The 14,294-nt window shown below is 34.6% G+C and overlaps 1 protein-coding gene across 7 annotated transcripts in view; it reads right to left on the reverse strand.

Moving 5' to 3' along the window:
* NEGR1 (neuronal growth regulator 1) overlaps positions 1 to 14,294 on the reverse strand; it is a 925,952-nt gene that overhangs the window by 393,662 nt on the left and 517,996 nt on the right. For all 7 annotated transcript variants that reach the window (XM_002750998.7, XM_054236911.2, XM_078332239.1 and 4 more), the window contains one exon: positions 8,912 to 9,037. In XM_002750998.7, the coding sequence (XP_002751044.1) occupies positions 8,912 to 9,037 (126 nt within the window). The remainder of the gene's footprint in view (positions 1 to 8,911; positions 9,038 to 14,294) is intronic.

A 14,294-nucleotide genomic window follows, 5' to 3' on the forward strand; every position in this document is an offset into this window, starting at 1 on the left:
AATACTGCTTCTTTATTTCTCTAAATTTCTATACTTTAACCCGCATGATTTCCAAATATTGCTATATGTCCCTTTTAAGGCTACCTCAATGTTAAATAATGACATATCTTTTATTAAACTCAGAATTCTATCTCAATCAAAATATCCTTCAGAAATAACAGAAAAATCAAAACATTCTCTGATGAGGAATACTAAGAGAATCAGTCTTCAGTTGAACTTCCATAAAAGAATGGCTATAAAAAGTTTTCTAAATAGAAATAAAACAATAAAAGAAGGAAACTTAGGGAATCAGGAAGGAATGAGAACAATGGTACAAATAAACAAGATAGGTAAGTACAAAATACTTCCTTTCTCTTGAGTTTTCTCAATTATCTTGACAGTTAAAACAAAAACTATAGTACATTATCATTGCAAAAATATTTTGTCATGTAAGCAGAGAGAATATTTAAGATGCATATATTTTAAATGGGGTAGAGGTAAAGAAATGTAAAGGGCACTAAATTTTCTATACTTTTTGCTGGAACTAGTAATAGTTGGACATCCTTAGACTATGGTAAGTAATGCTTGTAAGGCAATGCATAGAACAATTACTAAAAAAGCAGTGCAGAGATATATTAAAAAACCCTAGAGATAAGATAGAGTTCTAAAAATGCTCAGGTAACCCACGAAAGGCAAGAAAAAGAAAATGGAGAAACAAAAATGAGAGGCAACAAACGGAAAAAAAAGAAAAAGTCGGATTTAAATCCTACCGAATCAATAATTAAGTTACATGTAATGGTTTAAAATATATCAATCAAAATACAGAGGTAGGCAATGCAGATTAAAGAATGTATATATCATATCAACTATAGGCTGTCTGCAAGAGACTCATTTAAAATATGACAAGATAGGCTAAAAAATAAAAAGATGGAAAAGAAACATAATTATTCATAGCAGCTTTATTTGTTATAAAGAAAAACTGAAAATAATCAAAATATTCTATTATATATTAATGGGTTAGAAAATTGTGATGCATTATATCATGAGTTCTGCAATTAAAAAGAATAGCGTATTGATATACACTATAACTGCAACAGATCTTAAGTATAAAAAACTAAGGCCAGGTGCGGTGGCTCAAGCCTATAATCCCAGCACTTTGGGAGGTCAAGGCAGGTGGATCACAAGGTCAAGAGATCGAGACCACCCTGGTCAACATGGTGAAACCACATCTCTACTAAAAAAAATACAAAAAATTAGCTGGTCATGGTGGCGTGTGCCTGCAATCCCAGCTACTCAGGAGGCTGAGGCAGGAGAATTGCCTGAACCCAGGAGGCGGAGATTGCGGTGAGCCGAGATCGCGCCATTGCACTCCAGCCTGGGTAACGAGCAAAACTCCGTCTCAAAAAAAAAAAAAGTATAAAAAACTAATTTAAAAGGTTATATACGGTATGATTTCACTTACATGGCATTCTATAAATGACGAAATTACAGAATTCAAAAATAGAATGTTAAATAATGAGTGACATCTTTTATTGAACTCAGTATTCTATCCTAAGCCAAAGCATCATTTGGCAATAAAAGTGAAATCAAAACATTCTCTAATGAAGAAAACTAAGTTTGACATGCCATAAAAGAAGTGCCAAATAAAGTTCTGTAAATTTAAATACAGCAATAAAAGAATGAACCTTAGAATACCTGGAAGGAAGAAACAAAAATGGTCAAAATAAAAATAAAAAGGGGGTTAGAGATGGTGCATGGGGGAAGGATGCATTTAAGTGTAAAGAGATAACACAAGAAAGATCTTTGTGCTGAGTGAATAGCTCTGTATCTTGATTTTGGTGGTGGCTACAGGAATGAACTCATGATTAAATGGTATAGAACTATACACACATTGAACTAATGTCCAATTCCTAGTTTGATGTCATACATGTACAAAAATTGGGGGTTCTTCTTCCATAGCTACATAGTACTTCATGTCACCACTTGTGTGGAATTAACTCCCCAAATAGTAGTAATGGGCCTTCTTTGTCTTTGGTCTCATGGGACAGAGATGATCTGTTCATCTTCATACCCCATTGGGAAAAACCAGTTGAAGGTTACGTGGAAATTCTTTGTACTAATTTTGCAACTTCCTGCAAGTCTATAATTATGAAGATAAAACAAAATTTACATTTATTTGGGTTAATCTATGTAAACACTCTGAGTATCACATTCATCTGTACAATGAGTTTGGTTTTGAGCCTTAAACAAGATAAGTATATGCAAATACCTCCCTCACTGCCTATGGTATGGAAGGTAATAGAAGAGTTAGTTGGTTGGCTAACTAATAGCTAAAATTGATTGGTGTGTATAGCCTTTTTGAAGCTCTAAGGAAAATAAGGGCTGATGCATATTTAGGAGTGTGTGTATATGTGTGTGTGTTTGTGTGTTTGCGTCTGCTTATTTAGGGGAATAGGGTAGTGTGAAACATCAGGAAAATAAATACTTTCAATACTTGCTTATGGCTGGGCATGATGGCTCATGCCTGTGATCCCAGCATTTTGGGAGTCCGAGGCTGGTAGATGATGAGGTCACATGTTGGAGACAAGCCAGACCAACATGGTGAAAACTTGTTTCTACTAAAAATACAAAAATTAACTGGGTGTGGTGGCACTTACTTGTAATCCCAGCTACTCGGGAGGCTGAGGCAGGTCACTTGAACCAAGGAGGTGGAGGTTGCAGTGAGCTGAGATGGCACCACTGCACTCCAGCCTGGGTGACAAAGCAAGACTCTGTCTCAAAAAAAAAAGAATCTGCTTGTGTGAACCTCATTATCTCCATCCTGATTTTTAATCTCTAGTTCCTAGGAGCCATTTAGGAATCAAAGACAAAGAGGAGCATTCATTGGTTCAGCAATGTTTACAGATTCTCTACTTTGTGCCAAGCCTTCTGCTAAGCCACGTAGTATAAAGATGAACAGATTATTTCTGGACTAAAGAAGTCCCCTGACCCGTGAAACCAAAGACAAATAAAGTTAATTGTTACAACTGAGAAAGCTAATTCCATACAAGTGGTGGTATAAAGTACTATATAACTATGGAAGAAGGAACAATTTTTCTGGAATGTTTAGGAATGACTTTATGAAAAGTTGAAGAATAAACAGGAATTTTTCAATTTACTAAAAGGACAAAGATATTCCTAGCAGAAGAAACAACAGGTGTAAAGGCAAAAAGAAAAAACCAAATTTCTACCTTGACTAATAGGATACATGGATATTTTAGGTGAGCGCAAAAGTAATTGTGGCTTTTGCATTGTTAGAATTTGCTGTTTGATATTGGAATACATTCTTAAATAAATGTGGTTATGTTATAAATAATTTTAATGGCTATTTCTCCCTTTATGTTCTTTTGCTAATGACTTATTATTTTCAGTTTATGTTCATTTTAGGCTATGGAAATGATGTTAGACAAAAAGCAAATTCAAGCGTTTTTCTTATTCGAGTTCAAAATGGGTCATAAAGCAGCAGAGACAACTTGCAACATCAACGGCGCATTTGGCCCAGGAAGTGCTAATGAACATACAGTGCAGTTGTGGTTCAAGAAGTTTTGCAAAGGAAACAAGAGCCTTGAAGATGAGGAATATAGTGGCCAGCCATCGGAATTTGACAAGGACCAACTGAGAGCAATCATAGAAGCTGAGCCTCTTACAACTACATGAAAAGTTGGTGAATAATTCCACATTGACCATTCTATGGTCATTTTGCATTTGAAGTAAATTGGAAAGGTGAAAAATCTTGGTAATGGGTGACTCATGAGCTCACTGAAAATCAAAAAAAATAGTTATTTTGAAGTGTTGTCTTCTCTCATTCTACACAACAACAACAAACCATTTCTTAATCGGATTGTGACCTGCGATGAGAAGTGGATTTTATATAAAACCAGTGATGACCAGCTCAAAGGTTAGAATAAGAAGCTGCAAAGCACTTGCCAAGCCAAACTTGCACCAAAAAAAGTCATGGTCACTGTTTGGTGGCCGGCTGTGGTCTGATCCACTACAGCTTTCTGAATCCCTGTGAAACCATTACATCTGAGAAGTATGCTCAGCAAATCAATGAGATGCACTGATAACGGCAACATCTGCAGCTGGCATTGGTCAAGAGAATGGGCCCAATCCTTCTCTATGACAATGCCTGACTGCCCATTGCACAACCAACTCTTCAAAACTTGAATGAATTGGGCTACAAATTTTGCCTCATTTACCATATTCACCTGACTTCTCACCAACTGACTACCACATCTTCAAGCATCTCAACAACTTTTTGCAGGAAAATGCTTCCACAACAAGCAGAATGCAGAAAATGCTTTCCAAGAGTTTGCTGAATCCCAAGGCAAGGTTTTTTTAATGCTACAGAATAAGCACGCTTATTTATTGTTGGCAAAAATGTGTTGATTGCAATGGTTCCAACTTTGATTAATAAAAGTGTGTTTGAGCCTAGCTAATAATGATTTAAATTCAGGATCTGAAACTGCAATTACCTTTGCAGCAATCTAATATGCCTCCACATCTAAGTTCTTCATTTACTCTAATCTTCCATATTCTGTTTCTGTCTCATTATAATACTGAATTGCCACACTGACCACCAAACTACTTAAACCAGAGGTATCTATATGGTTTGTATCATATATGACCTGATTGACATTATTCACTACTCACGGTTCCTAAAAAGGTTTTCATCTTTCAGTTCCTTAAAATCATGGCATTCTGATTCTGTTGCTATGCCTTAGATCACTTGCTTAAAATCTCCTAAGTGGCCAATAACTGTTTATTTAACAATAGTGAGCAGTGTCAAGAAATTGATTTAAGGAATGAGAGACCTGAGTCTATCTAAATAAGCAGGATAGGGTCAGTAGAAAGGAAAAAGTTAAAGATGTAAGGAAAAGAGAATATTTAATAAAATAAGGACCTGACAAATGAGAAAAAAAGGAATTTCAACATGGCAGGAGAAAAAAAGCATAAATTGAGCATTCTCTATCTTGAAGTAGGAAATAGTCTCAATGCCTATGATAATTAAGGTAGTAATACTTTGTCAAAACATTAAGCATACGGAAATTAGTCAAAAAAGAATTTGAGACATATAGCCCAGTGCTGTGCTCACATGTTTAGCTTCAGAGCCAGTTTGTCAGTTAATAAAAAATACCAGGCTAAAGTGTGAACATCTGTAGATATTCCAGGTCCCAAAGAATAGAAAGAAATGAACTAGGAAATAGACATCAGAATAAACAGCCATGAATAAGTGACTATTTTCAAACAGTCTTCAAAATGCTTCCAGATTTTTTATCTCCTTGATACAGTTTTGCTCTGTGTCCCCACCCAAGTCTCATGTTGCACTATAACCCTCATTGTGGATGTGGGCCTAGTGGGAGGCCCACTTCCACACTGGATCATGGGGGTAGTTTTTCATAAATGACTCAGCACCCTTAGTGCTGTTCTCGTGACAGAGTTGTCATGACATCTGGTTGTTTAAAAGAGTGCAGAACCTCTCCCTTCTCTCTCGCTCCTGCTTTGTATCATATGCTTGCTTCCCCTTTGTCTTTGTCATGACTACAAACTTCCTAAGGCCTCTTTAGAAGTAGAAGTTGCTATGTTTACCATACAGCCTGCAGAACCATCTTGAATTGCTTCTCTGAAATGGGCTTTACTTTTCTACCACATAGCCAGGCTGCAAATTGACAAAATCATGATGGATGTAACTGGGTAAAGGATACAGAATATTCTTCGTATTATTTCTGTAACCTTTTAAAATATAAATTTGAATTTAATTCTTAAATATTGAATAGAAACAATGGAAAAAAGAAATAATCATTGATAAAAGTGAACTGTAAGAGAGTTCACGTATCCAGAAACGTCTCAGGAAAGGTGTTTTTTCGTGAAAGTACAGTTGAGTTGCAAGAATAAAGAAGTAGAATGTCAACTCTAGCTGGCTTCAGTGATGTTTGTGATGTGGCTGAACACACAGCCTCATTTTTCTGTAAATTAGAGAGAAGCTCTATAGAGCTATCATTCTGTGACCAACCACATATTATTGATTTTTAAAACTGGAATTGACCATGGCATTCCATGGGTCAGGAAGAATTACCAAAGGCATTAGTAAAAAATCTAAATGAATCAGATACATACAAAAACTAGCCATTACTTCTCATACTGACATGGAGCATACCTATCTCTGTTTTTATTTATTTATTTTTCTATCTGTTTTTAACACTAAACATGTTCACGTTAACTGCTGTTTCAAGACACCTTTTCTTTCATAATTTAGCAAAAGAAATACGAACATGCAAAATATTGATGTTTCTTAGGCAAAGTACAAACAGATCAGTGACGTTCATAATTTTGCTTTTAAATATAAATTAATAAGTGAAAAAAGCTAATAGAATTATCAGACATGTTCCTTAAAGCAGAAACTCCAGTGTTGTGCATTTTATGCTTTTTCCTTTAGGTGCTGTCCATTTGAATGTAAATCATTAATAAATTATAATTGGAAATTACTGGAAGTGTTTATAAAAATATCTGCCAGGTCTAGTTATTCATTGGATAATAGTTAATATTTATGCTAATTTTACTCATTTGCTCAGTATGGCAGGATCAGAAAAACAAATCTATTCACAGTTTAACTTATAAACCCAATCTGTCTCCTTTCACTTTCATAATGTTATCCATTATCATTATTTTAATAACTTCACTAACCAACATTCCTTTTTAATTAAACTAAAATGTGTCCAAGCACTTTAAAAAAGAAGAATATGCATGATAACAAGCACTGCAAAGCAGGAGAGTTAAATCCAAAATATTAATCTTAAATTATATGACGATAGAGATTATGTGTTTTATTCTTTCAAAAATTATATTACCATATCAGATTTAAATTCCTGGAAGGATGATTAAGAGTTAGCTTTACATTTGCATATCAAGTTTTACTTTTTAGAACACATTTATGTCTATTATATTTTTTGAGTCCCACAATAGTCAAAGATTATTATCATGGAATTTTTGAAAGTAGGAAACTAGCTGGTGGTAACTACAGCCAAGAGAGGTGCACAAGGATTGGGAGATTTGATGAATAAGAAACTTGTCTTAAGAACACATGTATATAACTCCTTGTCCTGAATTTGCTGCACTTATATCCATGGAGACTTCTGCCAAGAATTTAGTGTTCACAAATCAGTTTCATGATTTTTTAGCAGTTATAGAGAATAAAGTGTTGGCAGTCAAGAGCACACTCATACTTCAGAAATATTGTAAGGGACATAATGCATATTATATAAATGTATGTTGCTGATATATTGATTTTTTCCCACAATACCAATACTAAGCATGTGGTGTGGGCAAGACTCATTAGACCCACTGCATAAATGAGGAAACGGAAAGGCACTTAAGGGTAAGTAATATTGAAGAAAACATCAGCAGATAAAATAGATGTTTCAATTGTGTTCGTTCTACACCTATATAAAATGTGCCTTTCTGATTTCATTAAAAGCTGTTTCATTGCACCAGCCTTGCTCAAGCTATTTTCACAAAAACCATATGACAAATAAAATCAAATTTCATTCGTCTGAAATGAGGTGGGGTCCTATTTATTAAAAATACCACTCTGACTTCCAGGGTGTACCCAAAGCTATGTAGTTCAAACTTTTAAATTTCACACAACTTTATAATTCTGTTAGCACTGTTAACTTTGAAAACAGACCTGTTTTCATGATGATTATGGCCAACTTCCTAAAATTGACTTATAATATCTTTGGGAGGATGTGTGCTGTAGCAGGAGCACTGGAGTCCTATAAACATGTTATATATTTCATTTCAACTAGCTATGTGATCTTGTACAAGTTACATAAACTCTTGGATTGTTAGATCCCTGATTGGTTAAAATTTAATTTTAACTCCAAAATCTTTGATTCCAAGCTGCAGTTTGAAATCAGACCCAGGAAACTCATAATTTGATTAACTTTATTCTCCCTTGATTCTTTCAGTAGTTCATGCTGACCTATCAACATGTGATTGCTGATCAAATCAATCCCTTACACATTTAAATGAAGACATTTCTCTTGTGATATTTTCATTTGAGCCTTTTGTCTACTGATTGGTGATTATCCAGCATAGGAAAGTGAAAATAACCTTGACTAAGGATCAAGAAACATAGGTTCTATACTGGACTCTGACTGAAAAGTATTCATTTAATTTTTTTTTTTCTTTTTCTTTGTTTCTTTTTGAGATAGGGTCTTGCTCTGTCACCCAGGCTGGAGTGTAGAAGTGTGATATCTCGGCTCACTGCAACCTCTGCCTTCCCGGTTCAAAGGATTCTTTGCCTCAGCCTCCCAAGTAGTTGGGATTACAGGAATGTACCACCACCTGGTTAAGTTTTGCATTTTTAGTGGAGACAGTGTTTCATCATGTTGGCCAGGCTGGTCTCAAACTCCTGACCTTAGCTGATCCACCCACCTCAGCCTCCCAAAGTGCTGGGATTATAGGTGTGAGCCACTGCATCTGGCCCATTTAACTTTTAGGAATCACAGTGCCTTTAGGTATGAAGAGTAAGTACAAAATATGCATTTTGGCAGGCGTGGTGGCTCATACTTGTAATCCCAGCACTATGGGAGGCCAAGTTGTGCAGATCACTTGAGGCCAAGAGTTCAAGGCCAACCTTGCCAACATGCTGAGAATAGCTTGAACTTGTGAGGCGGAGGTTGCCGTGTGATGGAATTGCACCACTGAACTCCAGCCTGGGTAACAGTGTAAGACTCTGTCTCAAAATATTAAATAAATAAATAAATAAATAAATGCATTCTGCCTACATGAGGAAAATACAAAAAACTAAGTTGATTCTTAAGTTCTGAACAAGTGAGTTTACAGGAGAATAATGAACAGCACAAACAACACCAGTGCATTCCTACTTTACCTGATGGGGAGATGTGTCGCCAAGAAATGGAAGGCTCTGGTTTCCCAGTGGCCAAACAAGTAAGTGTGACGTTGGTTCCTTCGTTGATGGTCATATCATTTGAGATGTCATATATCTTAGGAGGAACTGAAATGACAAACATGCAGTGGTCAGAAAAAATATATATAAACTTTTTTTGAACTACATATGATTAAGTCCATAATATCATGCAAGAAAGGTATGAGGGTGAAATGTATTTATGGCCTAGGGTCCTCACCTGAAATATGGATTCTCTGGAACCTCAAGACTTTCTAGAATTTTTTTTCTCTAATATTTAGATGGTAAATACCTCAGGAAAAATAGAGTACTTAATAACAAAACTGTTTGAACATTGATTAAATTAAGTATGTATTATGAATTATTTGTATTAAGTAAACTAGAATATAACCAATCTATTTTATCCATGGATCCTCACTGTAATGACGATTTTCTTGTCAAAATGGTTAAATAAGAGTAAGTATAGAAGAAACTTAAAATAGCAGAACCGTTATTTCTACATGCTGATTTAAACGCTGAGTGAGTTAGGACATATACATAATTGGGAGGTAAGATTTCATCATCACAAAGGTATTTTGGGTTTCAATTTTCTCTCTGCCAGGTAGTAGAGCTAACAGAGCTAGACATAAATTCTAAGGAGTGTGAAAGGTAGATACAATAACGTTTTCTTATCAGTAATGACTGGCAAACACTGGTTGAAATAGATCACTTCAGGACTTCTCAGAACCTTTGTTATGCCCTTTTGCACTGTAAATCCACAAGAGTCAAGGGGGAAATATTATATTTTCTCTGATGTATTAGACTGCAGAAGTTTTTATCCCAGAATTTAATTACGTAATACATTTGGGAAATGGAGAGAGAAGTCTCTAAACTAACTTCCAGGATTAAATTTCCATATTCTCTGGGAAACCAAATGTCTCACTGAATCTTCAAACAGCATGGGTATAAATCTTTGGTTCTCTATTGGCTAACTGCATTATTTAGGGTAAGTTATTTATCTCAGCCTCAGTGTCTTTATCTGAGAGTTGGAGACAGCAATACTACATGTCCTACCTGGCTGCTATAGAGACTAAGTAAGTCAATAGGTGTTAAAGGACTTACAAAAGCACCTGACATCAGTGTTAGTTATTATTATTAGATGTCATTAAATACATATATCATGTCTGAATTTCATTTTAGTAGCACCCTTTACCTATGCCTTAAAATTGTTCTCAGAAATTCTTCACTTTTGTAGTGTGTATGAGTGACCTATGCCATAAATAAGTTTGAGCTGCTTTATAAAAATTATACTATGTTACTATTCCAGGTGAAATATAAATAAATGGCAATTACACACCTTGGTAATCATTAGAAAAATAAGATTTTTACTAAAATATTTTTAATTGTTCCCTTCTTTGAGTTTCTTTATGCAAGACATATGTTTTCACAGTTATATTTAAAGCTCGTAACTAACATCTGAAGTGATGACAAATTAAATTACCCATACTTTGAATTTTGTTTTGACTTTTTTATGGAACCAAAACTCAGCCACACACACACACAAAATCAAAAATGGTATGATTACAAATATAAAAGTGGTGTTTGATTATGTGTAACTGTTGATATGACTGAGGAGGAGGCTTGTTCCTAAGTAATATACCATTGTAACTGTTTCTAAATGACATAGTTTAATTGGCATTTAAAACACATTATCATCAAACTCTTCAGTGAGATTTTCTCAAGCAAATAATAAAAATTTTAAAACCATCCCAAACAAAGGGCTCTTTTTATCTTAACTGAAACAGAACAGAAATAAAAACATTAAAATACCCTAGAAGGAAAGAAAAAAAAATGTGCATGACACTGGTAAATATGAGCATTAATAATAATAAATTGATAACATTAAACTAAAAGTATATTTTAGATATCTGGCTGTAGATATAGGTTTGATTTACAACTGTAAAATATATTTCTATATATATTGAGAGAGAGACAGATATACACATATAGATGGTCACTGACTTACATGGTTCAATTCTGTTTTTACTTTATAATGGTGTGAAAAGATACCCATTCTGTAGAAACCATATTTTGAGTACCAGTACAACCATTTTGTTTTCATTTTCAGTATAGTATTTGATAATCTACATGAAATAGTCAACACTTTATTATAAAAGAGGTTTTTATAACATGATTCTGCTCAACTGTGGTTAAATGTTCTGAGCACATTTAAAGAAGGTTAGGTTAAGTTATTTTAAGTGTATTAATTGCATTTTAAATTTACACTAGGTTTATTTGGATGTAACCTTATTATAACACATGGTGCATTTGTATTAATATACATATATATATGCAAGTATATGCATATATAGCAGTGCCCACTATTTAAAATATTATATTGTACTTTTTTCCTTTATAGAGAAGATAGTATGTAGGGCTCTTAATCTTGCCTAGCTACTTTGCTTATTTATTTAAAACATAACTGATTCAAGGTTGGACAGAGGTATGTATATGAAGAGAAATAATGCCATAAGAACATAAAATCTATCTTCAAAATCCCATTGTTTTGTCAATACTGTCTGATTACAAAACAATTTAGTGGGATCTTTACACATTTACATATATTTAAAGTGCTAAACTTTATGCTAAACTAATATTCAGCACTAGTATTTGACTACATAGAGAAACAATTAAGTCCTTTAGCTATAAACTTAGATTTGACATTTAACTATAGGAGATTGTATAGTGTGGGAAGAGTGGTAAATTCCAGGTGTGACATGTCATTCTCAGTGATTACAACTGCCTTCAGAGCATACAAATCTGGAAAGAGGATGTTAGTAAGAGAAAATCCCTCTGGCAAGGCTCCTCTCCCCAAAATGCATCACCTGTTGGCAGCAGATGCAGTGCGTAAGAGGGCCAGTGAAATCTTCCACATGCACAGTGGCTTATGGAGACAAAAACAGGTGTTGCTTTGCTGAATATGCAAAACTATTGCATATTCAGTTTAAAACTTCCAACTTTTACTAACTATTATGAAGGGAATAATTTTGGATCCAAAGGAAATGCAAAAGTTTAAAGGCATAACACTTCTCAAGAAATTTAAATTAAAAGAGAGAAGCAGATAGGTAAGCAAATAAGAGAGGGCAAATATTTTCCACATTTTCCTTTCCCATTTTACAGGAGTAATACAAGTTCCATAGGTATACCTTCTGGGTTCAAATAAATTAATTTTGTGTTGGTTTATTTTCAAGTTAATTATGAGGAATAGTTTATGCACAAAGTTATTGAGTGCAGTGCTATTTATAATAGAGGACAACAATTTTTTTTTGAGACTGAGTCTTGCTCTGTCTCCCAGGCTGGAATGCAATGGCTCAATCTTGGCTCACTGCAACCTCTGCCTCCCAGGTTCAAGTGATTCTCTTGCCTCAGCCTCCCAAGTAGCTGGGATTACAGGCACCTGCCATTGTATCCAGCTAATTTTTGTATTTTTCAGTAGAGACGGGTTTTGCCATGTTGGCCACGCTGGTCTCAAACTCCTGACCTCAGGTGATCACCCAACTCAGCCTCCTAAAGTGTTGGGATTACAGGTGTAAGCCACCACACCTGGCCAGGAAAACGATCAATAACCTCAAGGTAGATTATTAATATGCGCTGCAGAAATGCTGGTATATGGAATTGGTCAATTGGATGATGATAACCATTGTCAGCTCTGTCGTCAGAATAAGGTATGGTATTGAGAAGGGTTTTGGATGGTCCCAGGGTGCATCACGCTATGGGGAAATGAAAGAGAGAAGAGATCATTCTACCCTAGACACAGGGGAAGGGAAAAACAATAATGTTTCAGGCTTCTGCAGATGATCAGTTCTGGTAGCCATTCTTGGGTTAGTTACAATTTGTATATAAATGATGCATACACACATGTGGAAAAGATCCTTGATCTTTCTGAGTGTTTGTCATGTCTTATATGTCCAATATTCTAAGCACTTGCATAGTAAAAACAAAAACAAAAAAAAAGAGGAGAGTTAAAAATAACTTAGTATTCTAGATGTGTGTTCCTTTTCTATATATCTTATTTCAGACTCCCTCACATTCTTTTCTAAATACTTAAAGTAATTTGTGCAGAAAGGAGCAGATATATTTAATCAATTCAACAAATTTTAACCTATTAAAAACTACAGACTTTAAGAAGTATTTTGAATTGTCATGCACTTTAAGTGCTTATGATCTAGGGCAGAGTTAAAACGAAATATATTATTCATCTAAGTGTAAACTCAATTAATATGCTGGAAATAATTATTATAATGTCATCTTCACTGTCTTCATCATATGACACCATAAATAAACAATGAAAAGGCACAGTTTCTAGATTTCATACTAAATCACAGAATATCTCTCTCCTAGTGAAAGCCTAATTAGGGATATGCAAGACTTTACAACTCTGTTCATAATTAATTGTTCTGTATTACCAGTTAGAGAGATCCAAGATCACTGAAAGCTTTCTGAGCAACAGTGGTTGAAAGTAGATTTAAAGGTTGTATTGAGTGAAATATATTTTAAAACCTTCATGTCCATTTAAATGAACTACTCTTGGTCCCTTACATTCAAAACATGCTTTGCCTTTAACTGTTCACTGGTCTAAAATTTCACTACTACTTAGCACCTGGTCTTCAACTACTAGTTAGTTGGTTCCACAGTGAGGAGATAATGCATATTTACATGTATCTACATATTTAGATTCTCTAAAGATTACTTAGATCTCATGTTAGTTTCACATTCACCAAAAAATTAAGCAATTTGACTTACTACACCCCCTTCCCTCTTCTGAGCCATCTGTGGAGTGTCTTCAGGCAGGGTATGAGTCACCTTCAGTAAGAAAAATCTTAGAATGAATATCCAAACCAGATTCTAATGACCTTCACACAGGCTACCAATTTGGATTATTCTCCACTATTTGTATGATAATGAGCAACTGAGTTTATGAGTGCATGGCAATTTTTTTTCTTTTAATGTGTACCTATTTTCTGATCTAAAGAAATAAATTATTTTGTTTGTTTAATGAGCAGTCTTCAAAGATTTAATTTTAATTTCTTTCAAGAATTCATCATGCTGTCTGCAACATGACCCTTAAAAAATTGAGAAGCCAGCAACACGGTGACTGATTTGGATATCACAGGAATTATATAAGCACAGGATATTTTATTACATTAAAAGTTTTTATCTAAAATAATCTATGCAGATGATTTTAGAAAGAATAAATAAAAGAGCACTTACACCAATATTAACTTGCGTTACATGTGAGGTCTGGTCACACATGATATTAAAAACTGTTACAGGATGCATTTGACAGTTATTTAACTGTAAATACAAG

This window comes from Callithrix jacchus, chromosome 7, assembly GCF_049354715.1.
Source record: "Callithrix jacchus isolate 240 chromosome 7, calJac240_pri, whole genome shotgun sequence".
Taxonomy (NCBI): Eukaryota; Metazoa; Chordata; class Mammalia; order Primates; family Cebidae; genus Callithrix; species Callithrix jacchus.